This window comes from Dendronephthya gigantea, unplaced genomic scaffold (assembly GCF_004324835.1).
Source record: "Dendronephthya gigantea isolate DGI-Jeju-01 unplaced genomic scaffold, DenGig_1.0 000012F, whole genome shotgun sequence".
NCBI lineage: Eukaryota > Metazoa > Cnidaria > Anthozoa > Malacalcyonacea > Nephtheidae > Dendronephthya > Dendronephthya gigantea.
The window spans coordinates 2,188,736-2,201,923 of NW_021163022.1; the positions used below are offsets into that span (position 1 = coordinate 2,188,736).

Here is a 13,188-nt window from a genome sequence, read left to right on the forward strand (position 1 = left end):
AAAGGGTTTAACGGTCTTAATTTCGGTTTTGTGAGCTACCTCGGTTATTTCAGTGGCAGAGCATTTCATTTGGCCTTGCATGCAAAGGCCTTGGTTCGATTCCTGCCGGAGGATCGATAATTGCGAGTGACACATTTTTCTCAACTCTTTCTGACATGAATTTGAGTTGTATATGATTTCCACTCGAAATTAAGATCGTTAAACCCTTTAGGCTTACATTAATACATATAATAACTGGGTTACTTAATTATATAACTGTTTAATAGTGTTTCCGGACAGTTTCCAAATTTTTCGATGCGTTTATTCCCGTTTAATAGTTGAAAATTGATCCAGGTCCTCATTTTCGGCTTATCTATCCATAAACGAGACAACGAAGTATTATTATATTAACAGCTAATTCAATAAAAGTTATCCTTTTAAGATACGCGACAGTAAGATTTGAACTCTGAGCGCGCAAGGAATGATAGATGGTTGCTTATTCAGACATAGATATATGCAATATAAAGATTTACAAAAAACTCCCGACTCCCAAGTGCTTGCTCCAACAGGAAATTTGGTGAATTTAAGAGCCTAAATAGAGCGCTAACAGTTCATATTGGTTTTTGCATGTAAGGGCGGGGAACCTTAGCTGAATTATAGTTGCCGACCGTTTCCTGGTAACCAAAAATCGTGATAACATTCAGATCATCGCATATAATTACCATCAATTCAAAGTTTGAACAAAGAATTACTTTAATATCTAATAATCCAATATTCTATCAGCAAAACAGCTGCAAAAATATGAGAATAAAAGTCATAAAATATTTCTCTATAATTAAAGGGTGTAAAGTTTATTTTCGTGAAGCGTGAAATTCAATATAATTGTATCTCTCGTGAAATGTGAAATGCGGCTATATTATTTTCCGTGAATCGTGATAATCTAGTGCCGCTATTATTTGACGCGAAACGAGATCTCAACTGCCATGCTAGCTCCGTGAACTGACGTGATTTTTTCAACTCGCTTATCTCTTATCTTACCTTTCACTCATAATCAGTACAGTGTCGGCTAATAAAGTCTTTTATACATGCTTTGGCACGGAAATTAGCAACGATATAGACCAATATTGGCAATATTTTCAGTTGGTATTTTTGCATACTTCAGTAGCTGCAACGTAAATGGTTCAAAAGTTATTCGTACAAGCAAAAGGTATAAGGCAAAGAAGCGTTTTCTTCGTGAATCGTGAAGTAACTGTTTTACTTTTCGTGAAACGTGATCAAGACCCCCATTTACCACCCTCATAAATGGAGTAAGAAAATTTTTCGTCAGTTGATGAGAATGCTTATTAATGCTGGGTAAGCACCACTGGTAAGCACACAAGAGCGTCTTACAAAAGAGCGATAGTAGCCTAGTAACAAGAAGCTATTATAGCCAATATATTTATGCACATAAAAAGATAAAGACTTGAACTTATCTGATGCAATCTTTGTATAGCTCATGAAAATAAAACTTGAAATTCGTTTAATTCGAAGTGGTTCTCAGTCGAAAACAATGAATATTTGACGTTTAATTACCGAAAAGATCCGTTCGAACTGAAAGATCGAATTCATTTAATGGTTAAATCTTTAAACAACCATTTTTAACAATGCAACCATCACTTCCGTTTTAAACAACTTGCATCAACAAGATGATTTTTATATGCGTTTAGATTCACATGATAAACAATATCCTGTTCACCTTATTTTCAAGAGATCAGTGGCAAAAAAGAGCAATCATGCAGGAGTGCTTGGGATGGTTTTTACTACAGAAGCTTCCGTCGCGTCCTTCCCAAGAACCCACGCGTGCTTGCTCTTCTTAGTTATGCCGTCTCTATATAGTCAATGCGACCTTTGTATTAAAGCCTTGGGTACGAGGTTGGTAGCTAGCATTCCACTGCTAAAGCAACCAGTTTACTACATACCAAATAAGACTCAAGAATAATCAAAATCAGAAATAATTCCGATTTTGAATACAGTAGTCAGACAGTCCACCAACATTTTAATCAAAATCCGACTGAATATCGTCTAGCGTTTGCAAGTTCGTCCCAAAAAGTATAAAATTTTGCGAGTTTTGCAGTTAATATTAGCTATGACTTCTGGCCGCTTAGGATCGCACTCATCGCAGTATTGGGAAAAATATTGACAAAATACATAGATAAGCGGAGAGTGCCGGAGAGGGGGGAGGCGTAACCGTTTTGTTATAAACAGACATGAATACTCGTTTTTAAATATATATATTTATATATATATATTTTAGGCTTAAGATACATTGATACTTAAATACATTAATCATTTGATATTTTATATTTTATATTAGTTCTATTTATTTTGGAGTTATAGGTACATTTTTCTATGTGGGACAATTTTTAAAGCTTTCTTGTGTAAATTTTGCCACATCAAGATGTGATTGTAAAAGATTAAATATATTTTTTGCTTGGGAACTACATATCGCTGACCTTAGTGATCTATATAAGTTCTGTATAAGTTTTATATAAGAGATCTATATAAATCAATAACGTCCTTATATTAGCCTACTGCATGATGATCAATAAGAAAAATGGAAACTGATAAATTTGCCGAAGAAACGTTAGAGGCAGTGTTCATTGACATCGTAAGTCGGCTTTGGGACTTTCCAACTGAACAAAAAGTAACCTAAACCAGCTCCAAGACACACGGTAATAAAAAGCCATCCATTGAAAGTCATCGCGATCAACATCAGGAAATAACTAAACGCAACTTGAATGATGTGCAGAAAAGATTGGATGATATGGTGCTTCTTGCAGAAACTGAACCTGAATGTAAAAGTAGGAGCACTCGGTTCTGGTATAAAGTTTTAAATATAATAGCAGAGTCGAGTACAAGGAACGCACATGTACATGCTGTTTACCTGCCCTGATACACAGGTGTATCACGAGGTACCTTGCCAGACACGCAGTTTCCATTGCTCACCACGATGCAACATTTAGAATTACGGTATTTTTCTCGCAGGGCTTCACGTAAAACTTTGAAACCCTCATAAAAGATGGCAATTAGGAACACCACTAAACATGACCACACCATTCCTGAAAATGAATCAAAACTCGTCGATCAAAACACGTAATCAATATGGTGAGAGTAAAACCATGCATGCAGCGTAGCCTTCTAGTTTAATACGACCCTAGTTCTTATGCATCAAGAGGCTAACACCTAAGAAACCCAGGCCAGATACAGGTCATCATCATTTTCTTTATTATTCTTTGCTGATCAGGGTCAGCACTTGCACTTTTACTTGTTGATCCGTATCTTCGCTGCAAAGTAAGATCTACTTAAAAAGGACCAACGATCGAGTCGCTATTTTCTTCGATTGTAAAGTAAATTTTCGAGAACGTTTAAAGCCTAACCTTTATGCAGGATAAATATGTCCTCTGCAGTAAATTTAAAAGTAATTTTCTTGAAATACATATGTTTAGAGGGAATAAACTTATATAGTTATATCAGCCAATAATCAGGGCCGTCGAGAGGGGGCATTTTGCCCCTCGCCCCCAAGCTGAGGGGGCCCCAGACTTAAGAAAGAACCTAAAATTAATTATTATTAACTATTATTATTCACACACTATCGAAAGTACGAGTGACAGTCATTGTTATTTTAATTTCTAAAATACATTGATATTGTTTGTAAAAAAGTTTGTTAAACTTTTTCGCTTCGTTTTGAAGTACTTTATGAGTAGTATACAGAGTGGCGGTTCTGGAGCGGGTGGTGCGGGTGGTGCACTTAGCACCACACATGACGTCATCGATTCCTAAATGTTTTAATTTATTCCGGCATTTTAATATATTGGAGCTTTGCCGTTCATTGCTATAGCAATTTTTCAGGGTATTTTACTACCATTTCTTTATTTACATGACTACATCGTTTAGTAATGTCTGGTTACTTATTTATATTAAACGGTAGGCAATTTCCCGCCGTATGTTGTTCTTATCGTCGTTCGTATGCCTGTAGTGATTTAGCGGTCGTTTGTTTACATACGGCCGCGTTTTATTTCTAACTGCTCCTCTACCGCTTATACCGTCTGCTAATCTGCAATCGATGTTTTATAGATTTATATTTGCTTATATTCTGTTTAGAGTCCTTAGAGGCTTTAGAGATCTCATGCAGTTACATTAATTAATCATAATTTAACGCTCTGCCAGTTTTTACACAATGATTGTGCAATAATTTATTATTCATATAAGTACGCGCGGGGGCGAGGAATGGGGTAAACAATGAAGCCTAATAGCGTAAATACGCAGGATATGTTTGTTTGACAGCAATTTACTTAAATTACACAAATGCCGGTTTACTTATCACACAACTGAGAATTTGCGAAGAGTATATTTTATTTTACTAGGATTACGCATTTGTATGTCAATATTTAGTACCATTAGACTAATGTTCATTTTAAAAGATTCGTTTTTCTATGTATGCCTTGTGATACAGTTCAGCTCATAAGTTAACCCTGATTTAATTGTCCTCATATATCATAATGTCAATATGCCTTTGACACACGAATCATTTCCATACATCAATTTTCGTGTTATCGAGTTACCCAAAGTGTACTTGCATGGAATATGAGGTGGAATATCGGTTACAAATTTTTTGCGATGAGCAGATGAGTACCTGCTCGTAACTGCTCGTCTGCTCAATGAGATATTTCATACCCACTTAAAATTTTTGTTGATAAAATGAAAATTTACATATGAACTAGCGGCCGGAAAGAAAATTTCAGACATGGATTAACGATTTTAACATTTATTTGTCTTGCAATTAGTTACAGCAATAAACAATAATTTCCCCTAAAACGTTTTCTTATTTTTTTTTTTCGCTCGTTTGCCATATATGGTTTCCTTAAGAAAGGTTCGGTAAACCTTTACCGTTGGACTAAATTTAAAGTCTAATTATCATCATCGTCATAATCTTCACTGTCTTTATTTTCCTCGTCATCATCAATCTCGTGGTCGCTTAAAAGCCTTTTAATAAGAAACTTTCTCTTATCAACTGCAGCTTCTATTGCTTCTTCTGGCTCAAAATCATCATTTTGAATAAACGCATCTTTTGTGTTCATTATTTTCTTATGTACTGGATCTTTCTTTAGTTGTCTTATCCACAAAAGGCGCTCTAAGTAGATATTTTCTAATTCTTTCTGGAGTTTAGGCATAATATTCAAGTAAGCTTTCTCTTTAGCAGAGTGCTCATCGAAACCTCTGTTTATGAGGCGTTCTTTCATTTCCTCGAAAGCTGTGTTACTTCTTTGTTTTGCTTCTTCTATTAGTGGTATCCAGGGATCCATTTCCTCTCCAGATTCTGAGTCAGTCGCCGTCGAACTTCCAGACTGCTGAGTAGAAGTTGTTGAGACATCGTCACGGAAATCTCTTTCTTGACTGTCCGAGTCTGTTTGAGACATGTTTTTTCTTGTTCTCGTAATGGACAGTATTCCCGTTCGTGTCTACGCTGATTGTAACCGCGATTAAAGTATCTTCCGCAAAATTGGCAGCTCATTCCCTCACCACTGGAGGTGTGAAAATGCCTTGTTATCGAGCAGTAATGCAGTTTTATGAGCAGATGAGCATGTGCTCATGAGCAGTTATGAGCATGTGCTCATCTGCTCATCGCATAAAATGGCACCCGGTTCATTGAAATTTTTCAGGCCCAATATAATATAATTTATATTGTTCAATTTAAAAAAATAATGTCGGTTGCAATTTTTATGCGATGAGCAGATGAGCGCATGCTCATAACTGCTCATGAGCACATGCTCATCTGCTCATCGCATAAAAATTGCAACCGACATTATTTTTTTAAATTGAACAATATAAATTATATTATATTGGGCCTGAAAAATTTCAATGAACCGGGTGCCATTTTATGCGATGAGCAGATGAGCACATGCTCATAACTGCTCATGAGCACATGCTCATCTGCTCATAAAACTGCATTACTGCTCGATAACAAGGCATTTTCACGCCTCCAGTGCTAAGGGAATGAGCTGCCAATTTTGCGGAAGATACTTTAATCGCGGTTACAATCAGCGTAGACACGAACAGGAATACTGTCCATTACGAGAACAAGAAAAAAACATGTCTCAAACAGACTCGGACAGTCAAGAAAGAGATTTCCGTGACGATGTCTCAACAACTTCTACTCAGCAGTCTGGAAGTTCGACGGCGACTGACTCAGAATTTGGAGAGGAAATGGATCCCTGGATACCACTAATAGAAGAAGCAAAACAAAGAAGTAACACAGCTTTCGAGGAAATGAAAGAACGCCTCATAAACAGAGGTTTCGATGAGCACTCTGCTAAAGAGAAAGCTTACTTGAATATTATGCCTAAACTCCAGAAAGAATTAGAAAATATCTACTTAGAGCGCCTTTTGTGGATAAGACAACTAAAGAAAGATCCAGTACATAAGAAAATAATGAACACAAAAGATGCGTTTATTCAAAATGATGATTTTGAGCCAGAAGAAGCAATAGAAGCTGCAGTTGATAAGAGAAAGTTTCTTATTAAAAGGCTTTTAAGCGACCACGAGATTGATGATGACGAGGAAAATAAAGACAGTGAAGATTATGACGATGATGATAATTAGACTTTAAATTTAGTCCAACGGTAAAGGTTTACCGAACCTTTCTTAAGGAAACCATATATGGCAAACGAGCGAAAAAAAAAAAATAAGAAAACGTTTTAGGGGAAATTATTGTTTATTGCTGTAACTAATTGCAAGACAAATAAATGTTAAAATCGTTAATCCATGTCTGAAATTTTCTTTCCGGCCGCTAGTTCATATGTAAATTTTCATTTTATCAACAAAAATTTTAAGTGGGTATGAAATATCTCATTGAGCAGACGAGCAGTTACGAGCAGGTACTCATCTGCTCATCGCAAAAAATTTGTAACCGATATTCCACCTCATATTCCATGCAAGTACACTTTGGGTAACTCGATAACACGAAAATTGATGTATGGAAATGATTCGTGTGTCAAAGGCATATTGACATTATGATATATGAGGACAATTAAATCAGGGTTAACTTATGAGCTGAACTGTATCACAAGGCATACATAGAAAAACGAATCTTTTAAAATGAACATTAGTCTAATGGTACTAAATATTGACATACAAATGCGTAATCCTAGTAAAATAAAATATACTCTTCGCAAATTCTCAGTTGTGTGATAAGTAAACCGGCATTTGTGTAATTTAAGTAAATTGCTGTCAAACAAACATATCCTGCGTATTTACGCTATTAGGCTTCATTGTTTACCCCATTCCTCGCCCCCGCGTACTTATATGAATAATAAATTATTGCACAATCATTGTGTAAAAACTGGCAGAGCGTTAAATTATGATTAATTAATGTAACTGCATGAGATCTCTAAAGCCTCTAAGGACTCTAAACAGAATATAAGCAAATATAAATCTATAAAACATCGATTGCAGATTAGCAGACGGTATAAGCGGTAGAGGAGCAGTTAGAAATAAAACGCGGCCGTATGTAAACAAACGACCGCTAAATCACTACAGGCATACGAACGACGATAAGAACAACATACGGCGGGAAATTGCCTACCGTTTAATATAAATAAGTAACCAGACATTACTAAACGATGTAGTCATGTAAATAAAGAAATGGTAGTAAAATACCCTGAAAAATTGCTATAGCAATGAACGGCAAAGCTCCAATATATTAAAATGCCGGAATAAATTAAAACATTTAGGAATCGATGACGTCATGTGTGGTGCTAAGTGCACCACCCGCACCACCCGCTCCAGAACCGCCACTCTGTATACTACTTTTATGCCTCGCAGATATTTAAAACCATGACGTCATAGGGCCCGAGGAAAAAAATTTGCGCCGGGCCCCACAATTTCTCTTGGCGGCCCTGTCAGCCAAAGACGCCGATTTTTCATTCTCATGCCATATTGAGTACACATGAATTGTGTCAGTGGCTAATATTTTAATGTTCATTGACTGTCGAAACAATAAATCTCAAAAGAAATGAATAATGATAGTGACATAAAATTACCTCCAGGACTGTCAATTTCCCATTCCCTAAACAGGATTATTGCTCTTGAACTGAACTCAAAAGCCACCTATAAAATAAGTAAATAGTTTAATGTTTTAATTATCATATCTTGCCATATGATATGTCGTTTACTATTACTAAAAGTCTAAACACGGATACTTCTCAATCAAAGTGATGTGGTGTAGCGACTGCCTAAAAGAGACAAAAATCGCCAGGAGTGCTAGTTTTACTTTCCCTCTTAATTGGGTCTAAATTTTCGATTCCAGGCAGTTTCCTTACCACTTTTGTTTGAGAAGTATAATTCGAAGGCGCTGTCACGCGGTTATACTGGAGTGTAAATACAAATACACTGCCATTCATTGATTTCATTCTACTATAATTCGTTTGTAATAACTAATATAATAACCAATTTGGTTCCAATTACCTATATCAAAATATAAACACTAATATACGACAGGCTTGAACTTATCTTTCATGCACTGCTGATCTATTTGGGGTGATTTGAAACAAGTGTTTATACAAGTAATTAAAATCACTATTTACTGATGTGAGAGTGTTGTTGGTTCAAGGTCAAAGCTTTCTTTTCGGCAAACTATTTTTTTTGCATTTTTTTTCTCGACGAGCTAGACTTTCAGAAAAGTGCATCATGGGAAGTGAGATTCAATTTTCTTTTACTCCGAGGTAGCAATAATATTTCGCCTCCAGATTTTGACGTGAAGATTTATAGATACGTACAATGAATGTATTGGGGGAGAACTGTATAATATATGTATTTGTATGCTATTAAGTTATTTGGTTGTTAATTTCATAGGCACGCGGAAAAAATTCCAATCACTCGTAACCTGGATATTGTGACACTTGCACTGATTGATGAAATTCATGTTTGGATATTCCTTCTTTGTACTTTTTGTTTTACTCTACAGGGTCAATGCCAATGCCAATGTCAATGATAGCATTATTATCTGTGCAACTTTTTTAACTTAGTTGGACCTGGGACTTTAAAATACGTTCTTATTCTTCCAATACTACGTTCATTGCACTTCCAATTTTTGCTGCGTTTTTTTGGTGCGATTTTCTTCTTTTGGTAGATGTGAACGATGGTGCCTCCCCCGGTTTGCACATCCGTAACTTATAATTATTTACTCGTCTCCAACTCTCACGCTCATAAAATGGCAGCAAAAATCGCACGGGCCTGCATGTGACACCGCGGAGTTTTTAAACTTAATGAGAATAAAGATTTATAAATGCTTAACAAAATATGTCTTGCACAAAAGATTTGAAGCTTGCACACAGCAAAAACGAATCGTCTGAATTAATTACTTTGTGTATCTTTAAGCCCACCGCACACGAGAGCTATCAGCTGAGATAACGACCTCGCGATCCAGTTAGCTCAGCCCGAAAACCATCCGCACACGTGAGAAACTTGCCTCTCGAGGCGAATTCCTCACGAAAAACTATGCGCACGAGAGTAACTTGCTAAGCTAACAGCCACGCGTGGTCTTTAGCTCAGCTAATAGCTCACGTGTGCGGCGGGCTTAAGCATCAAAATGGCCATTTCACAGCTGTCAGTTGTGTATGATGAGTTGTCAAAAGAACTGAGTTGAACTTATTAAAGTTATTCAATAGTTTTCTCTTTGATAGCGATGCCGAAATGCACAATTGTGAACCAGCGATTAGATTTTTGGTTGAAACTTCTGCTTCATAAACACCAAGTTCTGTGGTGTTCCAACCTCGTACCCAGAGTTTACTCGTGTAAAGACCCTGGGTACGAGGTTGGCGGTGTTCCTGCATGTAGGGTTTAGTTATTCACCATGCATGTATAACGTGACTAATTAAATCAACACTTAAGGCTGTTTTCCACTTACACGTTTTTCATACGCACGTACACGCAAGTAAAAGTCTAAATTCTTATACATGTTACGTTTGAAAAAACTATGTGAATAAATCGAAATAACTTCGTTTTCTGCATATTTTGCATAGTATACGCATTAGTTGACCTAGATGTTAAATAATAAAAATTTAAAAGCATTTAAAATTTTCCGTACGTGTACGTGTGTATAAAAAACGCGTAAGTGGAAAGCAGCTTTTAGTCCCTTCCAGCTCGCTACGTGCTGACCATTTTTGGTGGCGAGCAAGTCCTTCAGGAATTTTTATATAGCTCAGTGGTGCTGACTCTCGAGGCGCGAGAACGTAAGCGAATTTGAGAGATCAGTTAGCTAGTCAACTGGAACGCAAGAACGTAAGAGGGAATGTGGTCTCCTCTCTTTTCCCTCGCCTTCCCTTCTCTTACTGCGCCCTGCCTTTTACTCGCGTTCCAGCTGACTGACTGATCTTAATTTCGCTCACGTTCTAAAATTACCAAAAATATATAATAAAAATATATAATAAAAAGTCGACTGGGGACGAATCAGCACTGCGTGTGACTTGTAACAAGTCTGCATTTCAACAAATCGATCTATGTTGCCCCCTGACCACAGAATATTAAAAATGGTGTCATTTTAGACATTCGCAGGGGGGGGTGATTGCCTCAATTTAATGCACTTGCTAAGTGACGAATCATCACACTTAAAAAAGTACAGGAGTTCTACTTCTGATAGGTATTCTGTGCCCTAACCGTCAAACTAGAAGTTTATATTCCACATACCGAATGATATAAATATACGTATCTTACCAAATGGCCTCTCGCACTATGGCCTCCCGGCATATTGTGTCCTCCCATAGTTGCAGAGTGATTATTTCCCATCATGTTTGTTCCATGTCCAGACATTGAATGTGTTCCATGAAATGCAGTGCTATTCATCATACTCATATTCATATTCATGACCGTCGCTAGCCTCGATCAACTCCTTGAGGAATAAAGCGAAAAGAGAATATATCTTTAAATAAAAGATACGTTTAGCAATCAACAAGCAAAGACAAGCACAGTATAACAAATTAACTTTCGACTGACGGATCTTTTATTTCGTGTGGGTACTAAAGATGGAGTGCATTGCATAGGGTTATATCCGAGTGCAGGGGGTGGACACTTTGATGCCAGTGTAAACAACACGATGTTTGATTAATCGAGTAGGTCATATTTTAATGAAAAAAAAACAACAAAAGAAACTTTTAACATTCTGATAATTCCTTGATAACACGAATATGACTATACGTTATTCGAAAATTTCATCATTGAGTAAACAAGATTCTTAAGGACAGTTGACTCACCTGGTACAATGCTAGGGTAAAGAAAACACAGTCCACACGACCTGCCAGCTCAGTCATCTGTTAGTTTTCTTATTTAAATGCGCGCGACCTTTGACATTGTATAATACTTCTGCTTTACACGCATCAGTTGCTGCCTGCAAAATTTTCCCTCTTTTAATACTTTAATTTTATAATCTTTAAGTGTTCATACGTGACGTAGTGACGTTGTTGCTTGCGTAACTTATATTGATGCCATTAGTTATAAAAAAATCTTAATATAAACTTTTGGGAAGTCTTTATATATTACTGGCTTTGGGGCTAGTTGTTTAGTGATGGGAAACTTTACAGTGACCAAGAAAGCAGGTACGACTACTACGACTGCGAGATTTTTGCGATTGTGGCCCTTGATTACACAATTGTCGTGTTGCTATCGAGGCATTTGAAATTTTATAGAGATGAATTTTGAATGATGCCGAGGCGGGACTAGACGTACAAAATCTATCAAACTCACTTTCTATAGCTTGGTTTTCATTTGTCGTAATTCGTCATCGGCAACGTTCTACTACTTTTTGAATATCTATACTATCTGGGGCCGGTTGTATAAAAGTCTTTAACTACATTTTGCATCGTTGAATCCTAGTTAACTCAGAAATACGTATACACAACTCTGATTGGCCAATTCTGTCCTTAACTACAGTTAAAAGTTAACTAGTCTTTTATACAACTGGTCCCAGGACCCAGGTGATCAATATTTTAGATTGACAAAGCATTCTATATGCATCAAAGCGGTGATCACCCACCAATAAGAACCATCTCCAATAAATCACGAGATATACGAAAACCAGGCTTAAATATCTTGCTATATATAAAACTTTTATTCAGTATTTTTAGTGGAAAGAGAGTAAGATACTCTGTTATATCTTTTGCGAGGAGATACAGCCAGACCTATAACTCGGAAAAATCTGCTCCTAGAACATTGAAATCTTAAAGTCTGAGCGTCTTAGGAACGATATAATTCTAAACAGCTGTTGTTTCAAACACGTTGACACACGCTGATCTAGAGATTTTGAGAAGAACTAGACAGAAGAGTGACTCAGAAATATCTATATACTTGATCTTTATTTAATATTTTGCTAACATTTTCTGACAGGACCAAATAAAGCATCCCATCATTCTTTTCGCGCCGCTCAGAGTTCAAGGTTTAACACCCAGTGCTGACACTTTTATGGAATTATCTTTTAAAATAGGAAATTAGAAGAGTTCTAAGGGTATTGTTTCAAGAATTTTGAAAAAAATATTTAAGCAATTTTTAACTTGTGTCGCTGTAGCCTCAAATCCTAAATATTTTGATCATCATGAGGCAAAAAAACTGAACAACATTTACTCCCGTCTCCCAAGTTAGCTGTATTCACGCATTATATATTGATGTTTTTATACGTGCAAACTTCGCATGAATGGCATTTAATGTTATTTGTATAGGACACTGGACGTTTCGAAAAGTATTAATGAAAAATCGGATCCGTGTTTGGCGAAATATTTATAAATATATATCGCGAGCACGTTGGCTACGAACGGTATTATAGATATTTCCCCAAATACAAATACAGTTGTGATTTTCCACTAATACGTCGCAAATAAGTGCAATTTCCTATTAATGTTATTCTAAGCGAAGTCAACCTCGTGCTGAAAGCAAAAAAACATTTTTACCCACTCGCTGTTCAGTGTCCTACTTGCCTATACTCTATCGTATTATACTGAGATTGAGTCATTGACGCTTTCTCAGACTGCAAAATATTTCGGTTGTAGTAATACACCCCAGTTAATTTTTGTGGCCCCGAAAATTGTGTAATTTGCCGTGCCCTCAAACTTTTACCCATTCTCAAATTTAGTTCACGTAAGATAACAGAATGAATATGTGTAATGAATAATGGCCTCAGTTTAACAC

At 36.5% G+C, this 13,188-nt stretch overlaps 1 protein-coding gene across 3 annotated transcripts; it reads right to left on the reverse strand.

The window, feature by feature from the left end:
• Positions 1-2,342: 2,342 nt before the first annotated feature.
• LOC114518761 (high affinity copper uptake protein 1-like) lies at positions 2,343-11,318 on the reverse strand. 3 transcript variants are annotated; one of them, XM_028538750.1, is made up of 5 exons: positions 11,265-11,318; positions 10,729-10,903; positions 8,058-8,124; positions 2,903-3,077; positions 2,343-2,807 (listed from the first exon to the last, which is right to left on the reverse strand). In XM_028538750.1, exons 2-5 carry the CDS (start codon positions 10,876-10,878, stop codon positions 2,603-2,605), a joined length of 597 nt encoding a protein of 198 aa, XP_028394551.1. In that variant the 5' UTR covers positions 10,879-10,903; positions 11,265-11,318; the 3' UTR covers positions 2,343-2,602. The 3 variants fall into 3 exon arrangements, with proteins under 3 accessions (XP_028394551.1, XP_028394550.1, XP_028394552.1); XM_028538749.1 differs by lacking the exon at positions 11,265-11,318 and having other exon boundaries at positions 10,729-10,998; XM_028538751.1 differs by lacking the exons at positions 10,729-10,903; positions 11,265-11,318 and adding an exon at positions 8,337-8,419.
• Between the last annotated feature and the right edge of the window lie 1,870 nt (positions 11,319-13,188).

Bases quoted from the DNA above. Each gene is read 5' to 3' on its own strand.
- LOC114518761 (XM_028538750.1), bottom strand. From the start codon at position 10,878: ATGAATATGAATATGAGTATGATGAATAGCACTGCATTTCATGGAACA. The intron at 3,078-8,057 runs GTAATTTTATGT...ATTCATTTTCAG, and splicing joins GGAAATTGACAGTCCTGGAG to GAATGGTGTGGTCATGTTTA. The intron at 2,808-2,902 runs GTAAACAGCATG...TTTTACATTCAG, and splicing joins ACACCTGTGTATCAGGGCAG to GTTCAGTTTCTGCAAGAAGC.